Raw genomic sequence first — 11,867 nt, 5'->3', positions numbered from 1 at the left:
AGCTTGTACCACTTGCAGCTACCATTTTGCAATATTCCACTAGATCGGCCTTTTTATCTATAAAACAACAATGCAAATTATGAGATCGGAATGATATAAAAATTTAACTAATGAGAAGAACAATAGTCAGAAACATAAATCATTCTTTAGTAGTAGCTATTCAAAATTTTCGGTGATACAGACACAAATTAGTCGAACTTCATTATTATATCGAATTTCCAGATACTAACAACTCCATTTATGCTTTCACAGAAAAGAGAGGAGGGGGTCCATCATATATAGACACAACTCATCCACAGAACAGACCCACTCCAATCAATCAAAGCTAGTTTGGTCAACTGGTTCCATGTTCAGATTCTTCTATGTCTTAACTTTAACCTTAAAGTATTTACCGTAACTATTTTATTGATTCATTAAACCGCAAATTTTGGATTTAGATGGAAGTGCATGTTAAGCAAAGGTGCATAAGGTGGAGTAAGTTGTGCAAGTAACCAATCCAATTATCTTTTTTTTAGGTTAAGGTGTCTCATCAACACCAAACATGCCATAACATTTTTAAATATCTATGATCTTATCCTTCTCCAATCCCCACATAAATAGAAGGTTTCTTAAACCTAACTTGTTTCATTGTTTTCTCCTATAAAAGTAAATCATAACTCCTCTTCTTGTAGCAATCAAAGGGCTTTGATTTCAAAACCATATATAAGTGAATTTGAGCATATTGGTTCATTGTCTAAATCATAAATGACATTTTTTAATGGAAAAAATTATATGTATCTAAACTAAAGTGTACCAATTTTTTACACTGTATCATTATGACAAAATAATCATTAATATATAAATGATGAATAATATACTTATAATATAAAAATTCTTATATTGTTTTATACTACTCTAAAGTAAGTGGTCCAATTAAGGTTATGACATATGATAATGGTAGAATTTATTAAATGTATTCGCTTTACATTATCATTACATCAATTTTTAGCACATTTATTACTTTCATTAAAAAATCAATGATTATTAATACTATATTGAATGATGTATTGACTATAAAAATCTACTAATTTTCGGTACATGAATTGTTTTCTCATAATAATAGTGAGAATAGCATTATTTGTCTAATTATTTAGGTTAATTTATGAATATGTTCACTTAATAGTTAAGAAAATAAAATATATATATTTTTTTAAAATCTTCACCAATTGCAAGATGAACAGCAAGGTTGACACAAGGGATTTATAAAATAAAGATTTTAAGTGTGTATGACAATGTAAATTGTATTATATTGTTAACGTATCATTTAGCAATTATGTACCCAAAAAATTATCATTTAGCAATTGTGTACAATTTCTACTTTAAAGATTAATGATTATTAATAGAATAATATGTTAATAGTATAAAGAAATTCACAATCTTTGGACAACCCTTTTTCTGATAAATATATCTCCATTTTGTTGTTTCAGTTCCCATTCAATTCACTTAAACATCGTCAATTAATTAAAAAATAAGTTTATTTCATCATCTAAAGACAACAAATTATTATAGGAAAATAGACAGGTGGCATGCATTATTCCATTATAATACGTGCATAACTGATTAAAAAACATCCACGATGTCTCCACAACACGTGAATTTGCGTGGATATGCTTCACCACAGTGTTCACAACATTAAAATATCAAATAAAACAAAGCCAATGACTAGTGCTATATCATGGACCTGATTATTGATGAGCCACAAAAGAATTATATCTATCTCTTGTAAATAAAAATATGATATGAGTTGGAAAATAACTCTTATATTACTTACCTCATTATAATGGGAATGATTTAAATATTTGTTGAGACTTCTCTTGTTGTCAATTGGTTTGAGATAAAACTTTAACATGGTATTAGAGTCAGAGTCTAACTTCTTTCCGGTTGTCATGAGCCAAAAGATGACATTTAATTATGGGTCAAAACTAACCTTTCGCCTGATCCAGCAGACTTATATGAAGGAGCATGATTAAATAAGAGGCATGTCATGATTTTAATAGTTTGAGGAGATAATTTATCTTCTTGTACAAAGAAATATTTTTTTCTCTTCCTATATTATTTTAATACACTTGTAACATCATCAATCATATATGGACTATATATGGTGGCTTTTCTACAATAAGATTCTCAATAATTTGACGTGTAAAGAAAAAAACAACAATGTGTGCACATCATCACAAGTTGGAGTTCATGTTAAAGGAACAAAGGCAACTTCTGAAGTATGAATATATACCCATCTCAAAGATAACAAAATGACAAGAATAAGGATCATGTCCCTACAATCACCATGGGATATGAAACATGTTCTTTCTATCCACCAGACAAACTTACCCAACTTGTGAGAAATGACTCAAACTACCTTTAAGAAAATGATTCCTCAAATCTATGCAAGTGTATGTGGTACATTCTTTATATTGATTGTACCTGTATTTGATTTGATAAAAGGCAGAAAACTTGTAGCACCTAGCACAAGTTTTTACCTCAAGGTGAGAGTACATTAAATTTTGGCACACAAAAACTTATAGAAAAAAAAAAGACATTTTACCATCTAATTGTACATAATATTTTTACTTAAAAAGCTTACACAAGCAATTTTCCTTGGAGTTTTATATTTTCATCATACTTACTCTTGAAATTATATACATTTAGTCCTTTTGAGATATATACTGCCATTATAGTTTCATCTATTATAGCATAGATTTAATAAAGCATAATTCCTGATATCTTCCCAATATCTATAATCTATAATAATTTTTTTGGGTACATAAAAGGACAATTATACATATGGAAAGACAATTATACAGAGGACTTATATCATAACCACATGGCCATATACATATGGAAAGAAAATAAGAAATTGGGTGAGTCACACATGCTCAGTGACGTTACAAGTAAAAAATAAAAAACCATAAAAAGTGACGACAAGAGTATTTAAACTATGATATAACTCGAGAACTAAAGAAACTAAAAAATCTAAATTATGAATTAAATTTTTGCCTTTTTCGAGACTTATTCATTAATAATTTTTCTCCTTCCAAAATCAAGAAGATAATCATGTAAAAACAATCCATTTAGGTTAACACGAATAACCATGTACATAGGTGCAAAGTTGATGTAATCTCTACTCATCAAATCAAGTATCAACATCTAACAATATCTCATAGCTAGGGTCTCATGCTACAATCATTTCAAATCGAAGGCCTCATTTCATTTTGTGTTAGCTAGGCTAAGATTCTCTCACCTTACAACCACATAAAAAAACTAATGGGTCCTATCACCCAACAACTATGTAAATATATTATATGCACATAGACCATTATATCTATACACTAATGCAAAACAATGTTCTAACATAAAACCCATTATGGATATGAAGTTAAAGACATAATAATTCTAATTCAAAATACAACTCATTTCTAGAATTATAGACCATTGTATCTCTACTCTAAGAATGTTGATTTCTCGAATTTTTTAAATACGACTCAAAACTATCATGGTAGTTGTCAGGAATATTATCTCACATAAATAAAATAACCACCTCAAAATTATACTTCTCTCTCTCTCTCTACCATATCCACATTTTAAAATTAAGGAGCCTTTAATCACTTCAATAATATCCATGTCTTAAACTGAATTACTCTCTGGATGATGACCAGAAGCCACATATATGGTGCACACATAAAGAGTATATATAATACATATGAAAACATGAAAATATAAAAGAAGCATCACAACAAATGTCAAAAGATAATATATTCAGAATGAGAAAGTCAAATCCATAATATATTCGGAATGACAAAGTCAAATTTCATCCTGAAATCAAGCACACAACTACTATAATATATATGTCTATAAGCAAATTACCATTTAATAATAATTATGAGGGATAACTATAGCTGGGATGCACCAGAAACAAAAGACCCACATAACTAAACTACTATAGTTTGTAGCACATATAAAACCAGTTCAAAGCATTTAACATGGATCACCATGCAACTTATTCTATAAAAAACACAGTTTGGTGCACATGTAAACCAGCATTACATTGTATGTTATTCCAATTTGCTTTCTTCATATGGCTATGTTTTTGTGAATGTTGGGCTGTAGCAACTTCCACTTGTGATGTTTCTACACCATTTTGACCTACTTCAAACCAAAAGTATAGTTAAGAACACATAAGTCACTAGGATAAAAAGAGTTAAGAACACGGCCAAGCAAAATTCCAGTTTTCTCTTATGGTTAATAATAAGAGTTGAGATTTTCAATAATAACAATAATAAGCACTTGAGGATGTGGTGGCAGCAAACAAATTAACAAGAAATTAAGCATTATTTCTGTTCTTTTGTGTGAAAAAGAAGCATTTTTTCTGCATAGTTTATAGTTCCAAATTTCTAACCTTGATCAGAGAAAATTTCCCAAGGGTGGTTGGTTTAAGTTGGAATTGGATTTGAGTTGCACAGAAGCACCCATATTAAGCACCCTTGATGGCCCTGCTTGTGCTTCAGCTGCTAATTTTCTCCTGTGCAGTTCCTTCAGCCTTTCCATTTCTGCTATGTTCTTTTCAATCACACCTGAAATAACACAATTCCATACTCTTATAAACCCGGCCAAGTAATTTATATCTTCACTTATGCACACAAGTTTTTCTAAGCATATCAACATTATCATGTTTGCGAGATAGTAATAAATTGAGAGGGTTTACTTAATTAATTTTGTTACTAATCATTTTTTTACTTATTTGAGAGGGTTGTTCTCAAAGATATCTAGTAATAAATTGATATAACTAAACAACTATATAAGTTTTTTTCACTCCCAATTTTGACACACCATATAGGAAAACACAGTTTTACTTTTATATGAGGAAGAATATTTGTTTTTTTAAAAGCAAAATTGCTATTTGTTAATAAGAAAACTTGAAAAATACCCTCTCAAATCAGTACCTGATATTATATTGCTCAAATAGTAAGATCAAATAAAATAAATTACCAGTAAGCCCAAGATCATGCTAATAGAAACAAAATTGCAAGCTTAAGTAGCAAAAAAACAAATTGATTTCTCAACCAGAAGTAGATACTGTCATAAAGCTGAAATAAACATAAAACATATTATACACATAACATGTGAGTGGGTTATCATTTGAGTGTCATATTTTAGAGGTTGAAAATACAAAACAAAACCAATAATTAGTGATGAGAGAGAGAGAAAGAGGTGTCACCTTCATCAAGCACTCTTTGCTTTTCACATGCAGCCATGCGCAGTTTCAACTGATGCTGCTCAATTTGCAACAACTGGTTCCTATTTTTTTGGGATGTCATTTGCCGATAGAGGAAGCCTATATGATCCTATACAAGGAAATATCAAAATATCATAAGATGTTAGAATTTTTACCACACACTTATGCATGCATGAGCAAGATAAAAAAACATTAACCTAATGTGTTTCAAAGATTAATCAAATTCACCTGGAAATATTTTGCTTTGCCCTCTAAATCAGCCACATGTGCATTTTTCTTCAATCTGGATTTTTGTGCAGAAAGTCGGTTTGATAGGATTCTGGGGCAAAAGAAGATAAAGGATACAGAACCACAAAAAAGTATTTAGTGTGAGTGCAAAGCTTGCAATGGAAACAAAAGAGATTATATATTATGTATGTATATACAAAAATGACAAGGCTCCTATAAAATGAACTTGGTTGCAACAATATAAGCAATGGAATAGCAGCGACTATTATCAAAACCGCAACTTTGGTAATAGCAACCACAATTGTTGTTAAAATAACAAATCTAATATACATATATTTATATAGCAGCAATTCCTATCGTTGTAGAAAGACTTTGCAACAACACTTCTAGCCACAACTTGCAACGACTGTTTTGTTGCTCCTGTAGGTGTTTTTGCAGCAATTTTAGACTTTTGGTAGCAAAAAATGTAGCTACAAGAAATATTGTAGTTTTCATCATTGATAATAGTTAAAGTGCATCAAGGTTTCAAAGTTCAAACTAATGGTTTAAGGTTGCATATACTTTCACTTTCTCACTCTATATTCAAGTTCACTTCATTCACACAAGCTTTAGGAGAATAATCCATATATCTAACTTAAATGACATAACTAGAATGCAAGTATATATAGAAACATGTAAAAATAATGTATTTCCTCATATCAAGAAATAATTTATCTCCTCTAGCCAATAAAAATGTGACATGTGTGCTATTTTGTTTATTTTTTAAAATATTTTTATAGAAAATGATGAAACATGACACGTGTCATAATTTCATTGGTAGAAGGAGATACTTCATTCCCATACGTTATTCACATACTAATTTTTTTTAGTAATGTGGGATAAGCACCTAATTAAAATATAAGCAACACTCAAATTATAGGGCATATGTAGAAAATCCTTTTGAAGGATCTCAAATACACACAAGTAATCTACCTATAGTAGGTGAATTAAGTAAAATATAAACTTAAGTTCATTTGATAAAAAAATCATAAGTTTGGCATTGAAAAATATTACTCATGAAAACATTTAAATGGTGTGGGCATATGCAATTAATCTTTTATCTTAATTGGAGTGGAGACAAGGATCTATTGTGGAAACAAAAATATAAAAACAGATATGTATTTAAAGTAAATTGCTTAATCAATGGAAAGTGGTTGAGTATCTGGATTTCTTATGGTCGAATTTAGAGGCATCCACAGTATTTGATGACATGATTCAACATGACTCATTACATAAATTCAAATTCATTTATTTGAGTAACATGTAAAAGTACTCATTTTAATTCAATGAATTAATAAAAAATTTGGTGGGCTTATATGAAAACATCATTTATTCAAATTTAAAATCATCCCTCTGATAGTAGTTCACGTCTAAGACCATGGTGATTCCATGTTCTATGTGAGGGCATCACCAGAAAACTTTTATATGCTTCAACACAGACATAAATGCAATGTATTGAAGGATTGATATATATATATTAATCAACACAAATGAATAGAAAAAATATGTGAATATAAAGTGATAGGTATTAGGTAGGCTTATAAAAAATGGAGATAGGTACATAAGAATGTATGTTACGTTTAGTTATCACAATTCTTATATCTCTGCAAATATTAATTAACGATATAACATGCATTTACCGCTTGAGCCTTGCATCAGTTTCTGATTTAAAGCTACATTCCAAGCTGAGTTGGTTAATTTGAGCTTCATCAGTTTTGTCTACATCACCAGAAGGTGCACCATCTCCATTGTTGACCATCTCATCAGAAATAGGATTTGAGTTCTCCATAATCTCCTTATTTTCATTTTCTGCAGGAGGACTATTAGGTTTGGTTGGGATGCTATTTTCCTTTGCAACATCAAGGGCATCAATGTAATTGCTAGAGGGCCTTTTCCATGGTTTGAATGATGAACCAGATGCTCCAAAAGGAATGTTAATTGAAGCCCTTATAGGTAAAGGTTTGATAAGAGTGGGTTTCTTTGGCCATGATTGTTCTTCTTTCAATTCACAACCAGTCCTTTTCTCTGCAAGGTCTCCCATTTTCCTCAATTCTCTAGTTGATTTGTCTGCAAAAAAATATGACTAAGGAGATGCTAGAATAATAAATATTGATCAATCATGAATTTTGACTTAGATATGCACAATTCATAAATAAACTAATAGAAAATAGACTTGGATAATCCTTACATCAAAGAAAAGAAAGCAAGAAATTTTGACCAACCCTAACTCTTAGTTGTTTTATATGTATATGAATAGGACTCACCAGATAGTTGCATCCTCTCCACTTATGAGGTAAAGTTCGTATATTCACCTTTCTGAAATCTCTCAAATATCACTAAGTGAGAACTTCATGTATTGGAAAGTTCTTTTTTTTAATATATGTATGACTCAAATTGGTGAGGTGAATGAATCTCTTTACTTATACATAAAAGTTGATATATATCTCACTTAGTTACCAAATGTATATTTTGAAAGGAAATTTATTACACTATTTTTTATATAAAGTGGATTTTTTATTTATTGAAAAGGAAATCCTCTTTAACTAAATACATGCATCATATGGGAAAGAATATGGTATATTTGGTTGTTGGTTTGGGCATTTTGGTAAATTCCAGGCTGCTTTGCAAAAGATGTTTGATCCTATTTGGATGAATGAATGTGCTTATCTCAAACAGTAATTAAAAGCCCTTTTAAAAAATAAGTAATTAAAGGCATCAACATTCTTTAGGAAAAAAATCACTCTTGGTATCTTAGACAGATTTGAATATATCACTGACTACCTAAATTGTTCAAATTTATCGCTGGTTTTTCCTAATTATCTACCATCTTAGAAAGCTTTCATTGATGATCAAATGTTTGAATACTCTGGAATATAATGTTTAATTATAACACAATTACTTTACCAAATCTAAGGGTGATTATATTGAAACAATAATAAAAAAGGAATGGGAGTCATTAGACATTAGGTAAGATTATTTATTCATATGGAATGTGATGTTTCCTAAAGAAAAAATGAATTTTTTTTTGGTACTATTAAAATTATTCTCTCATTATTTTATAGCTAAGGAACTAATAATTCTTTCAAGATTTATGGATGTCCATCTCAATAAGTATTGCTTCTAAAAATCGAACTCTTAATATCAGTAACGGATCTTGATGTAAATTTTAGGAGGAGTAACAATATTTAATTAGAATTTATAACAAAAATAAATTGAATAACAAAAATTAATTGAATAACAAAAAATATAAAGAAATATACATAATTAGATTAGAGGTAAAATTTTCCATATTTCTTTTTCAATATAAATCATTATGTTGTCTACAAGAACTTCATCTTTTACTTACCACTTAATTTTGTTTGATTGTCTTCATTACTGAAAATGATATTTTATGTAGTAGCTGAACTACAACAGTTAAGATAGACAAATGACTTGATAAAGCAAGCTATGATTAACGACATATGTTTGACAATTTTTTAAACTTGAATGAATAACGACACCAAGAACAAAATTTTGAAATTGGAATCTCATAGTAATCTTCTCCTTCTCTTTGAAATTCACTTGAAAGAATTTTTGCACAAAAAAATATATATAATCAATATTAAATTACTTATAAGCACCCTTAGAGTATATATTATCAATACATACATAATTTTTTCATCAAGTGTAAAATCATTACAAACACAAATGGAGTTATATTATTATAAGCAATATCAATATCTACACATATAAGAGACCTCGATTATGTATAATTTTCAAAAAGATCACACAAGTTATAGTATATTTATTTATTAAGGTGCAAATTAAAATAACATATGAGTTTCAACTACTCTCCATAAAAACATCATTTGAATGCAGGCAAATACATCTTTTATTCCAAAAAATTATGTCACTCTACTAAAAATTGAGATGACAATAGACACTAATAGTAATTACATGAAAAAAATTCTCATACTCGTACGAGATACTCACTTGCTGGTTTTCTGCGTATTTTAGTGGGCATGCCCAGATATAATGAATACTCATGGATATCTATTGTGTGCTTTAAAAATGAATAAAATACTCTAAAAGTGTCACTTTTTACAAATTTTGTATATCAGCTACTTTCTAGTCGAAAAAAAAAAGAAAAACAAGATTATTTTAACATAATGTGCACCAACAAATTCAATGGTGTACTACCATCAAATTAGACCATATAAATTTAAGAATCTAAATTTATCAAAATATTAAGTAATTTTCTTTATTGCTGGTACCCGTAGGTATGTGTATACCATTATATTTGTGTTTGCACATATATAACGAGTAGTTTGAAGAACTCGTTTATAAAACTCGCAAGTACCTGCTTGTGACCAATATTCATACATGTGCGAAATTTTATCCACAAGTACACATGAGTTCGAGTTTTTTTGTCATCCCTAATTAATATTGCTTTGTTGTACACCCACAAAGAATCCTTAACCACATTCTTGGTTTATAAGTTCATTTTTAAGAAATAGTCAAAACAAAATTATTTTTAATTAATTATATAGTATATTTAATAAATTTCGGATAGTTTTATAGTTTGTATGAATACATTTATTTTTATTATTTTTAGGGAATTCTTATTAATTTTATATTGTCTGGAGTGTGACTCTGCTTTGATAGTCAATTCTTTCAAAGGCAAGTTTTCGATCTCTTAAAAGCTATTACAAGATGGAACAATTGCATGAGTACTATCCGGAGTTTGAACTATAATGTGTTACACATATTTATAGAGGGAAACTCTTGTACGAATAAGTTAACTTCTTTTAGAATTGCGTCAAAAACTCATTCTTGATGGAATACAATATGAGATTTCATGATTCAAGAATTTTAAAGGAATATGTTTGGTTTACCAAACTACATTCCATTAGCTTTGTTTTCTTAGTTGTTTTTGTTTGACTGGCCTTTGTCTTATTGGTAACTTTGTAATTTTCTTCCTTTTTTTAATGAAATGTGCATTGCACCCACATTTAATCTACAAAAATAACTTTCTTTAAAATCATTATTTATCCCCTGTACTTTTTAATCTCCTTTTTCGCAAATCAATTCCTATTTATGTATATCTTTTAAAAAAAATAAGGTAAAAATTAATAATTGTCTATACAACTCTACTGTAATAATAATAAGAGAAAATGAGTTACTATAATTATAATAGAGATATAAAAATAATTAAGTAAAATATTACATAAATTCACGTATTAATCATATTTCTTAATTTGTGTGTTATAATCTAAAAAGAAAGCTATATAGAAATGAAGATGATATAAATAAATAGTTTCTTTTATGTTTATTTAATACTATTTTAAAAGAAACGTTGTGTAATATATATGATGCTTTTTAATACTCACAATCAGCACGTGTCTCGAAACTCTTTGGTTCCAGAAAAATGAGTTTTATGAATAAGACTTTTTGAGTAATGGATAGAGAATTTTTTTTTTCTTTCTTTTTTCAAACAAGTTACCTCTCAATTACTAGAGAAGTATCACTCAAGTTTTATATATTATCATGTATTATTCATTATTTATATTTAATTATCATTGACTCTTTAATTTTCAGTAATAAAATATAATATAATGATTGTGTATAATTTTTTACATCAGTAATATATAGATATAATGATCGTGTATAATTTTATAAATGTTCCTACTACCGTAGAGATAACTTGTTATTTATAAATCATTAATTAACTAGTGACACGTGTCATCTTTAGCAATAGATATGACCTTCATATATGTAGAAAGAATTCTACATGTGTATTGTTTCTTGTACAACTAATATAACATCTTCAATCTAATTTGTAGCTTTACATATCTTGATACTGTGTTGTTATAAAGCAAAAAAAAATGCCATAAAACTTGTTCCTAGATAAGTAGATATACTTATATTAACACTGCTATTTCCTAAGAGATTCTATGGGCTCTTGAATGTTAGGGAACTGGGCATATTTCTCAATATATTAGATACTAATTCTAAGGTATCCCCAACTAGATATAATTTTCTAGAATAACTAGAAGGTTAAGAGTTCGATATTTGATAGTGACAATTATTAGAAAAGGCAGACACAAAGAAATTAATTTTTTATTTAAAATGATGAAAAATACTCTTAATAGTACCAAAAAAAATTAAACATAATTTTAACACTCTACAAGAGTTAGCCTTCCAATTATATCCCAACCTAGAAGTGAAAAGATGAGAGAGCATATAATTTATTTAATGGAAGGTGAATGTAATTTCAAGCGAGTTTTTATTAATTATTTTCTCTACTTTAATTTATTTCATTATTTTTCTGATCTGGAGTCACTCTTATTTT

General features: G+C 28.7%; 1 protein-coding gene across 1 annotated transcript; it reads right to left on the bottom strand.

Moving 5' to 3' along the window:
• LOC109356469 (transcription factor HY5-like) lies at window positions 3,884-7,644 on the bottom strand. Its single transcript, XM_019599788.1, has 5 exons — window positions 7,177-7,644; window positions 5,498-5,588; window positions 5,252-5,378; window positions 4,433-4,607; window positions 3,884-4,179 (listed from the first exon to the last, which is right to left on the bottom strand). The coding sequence occupies exons 1-4, from the start codon at window positions 7,575-7,577 to the stop codon at window positions 4,438-4,440; spliced, it is 789 nt and encodes a 262-aa protein (XP_019455333.1). The 5' UTR covers window positions 7,578-7,644; the 3' UTR covers window positions 3,884-4,179; window positions 4,433-4,437.

Source organism: Lupinus angustifolius, chromosome LG09 (assembly GCF_001865875.1).
Source record: "Lupinus angustifolius cultivar Tanjil chromosome LG09, LupAngTanjil_v1.0, whole genome shotgun sequence".
NCBI classification, from domain to species: Eukaryota; Viridiplantae; Streptophyta; class Magnoliopsida; order Fabales; family Fabaceae; genus Lupinus; species Lupinus angustifolius.
The sequence above is the reverse complement of the archived record's forward strand: the minus strand, read 5'-3'. Positions and strand labels throughout refer to the sequence as shown.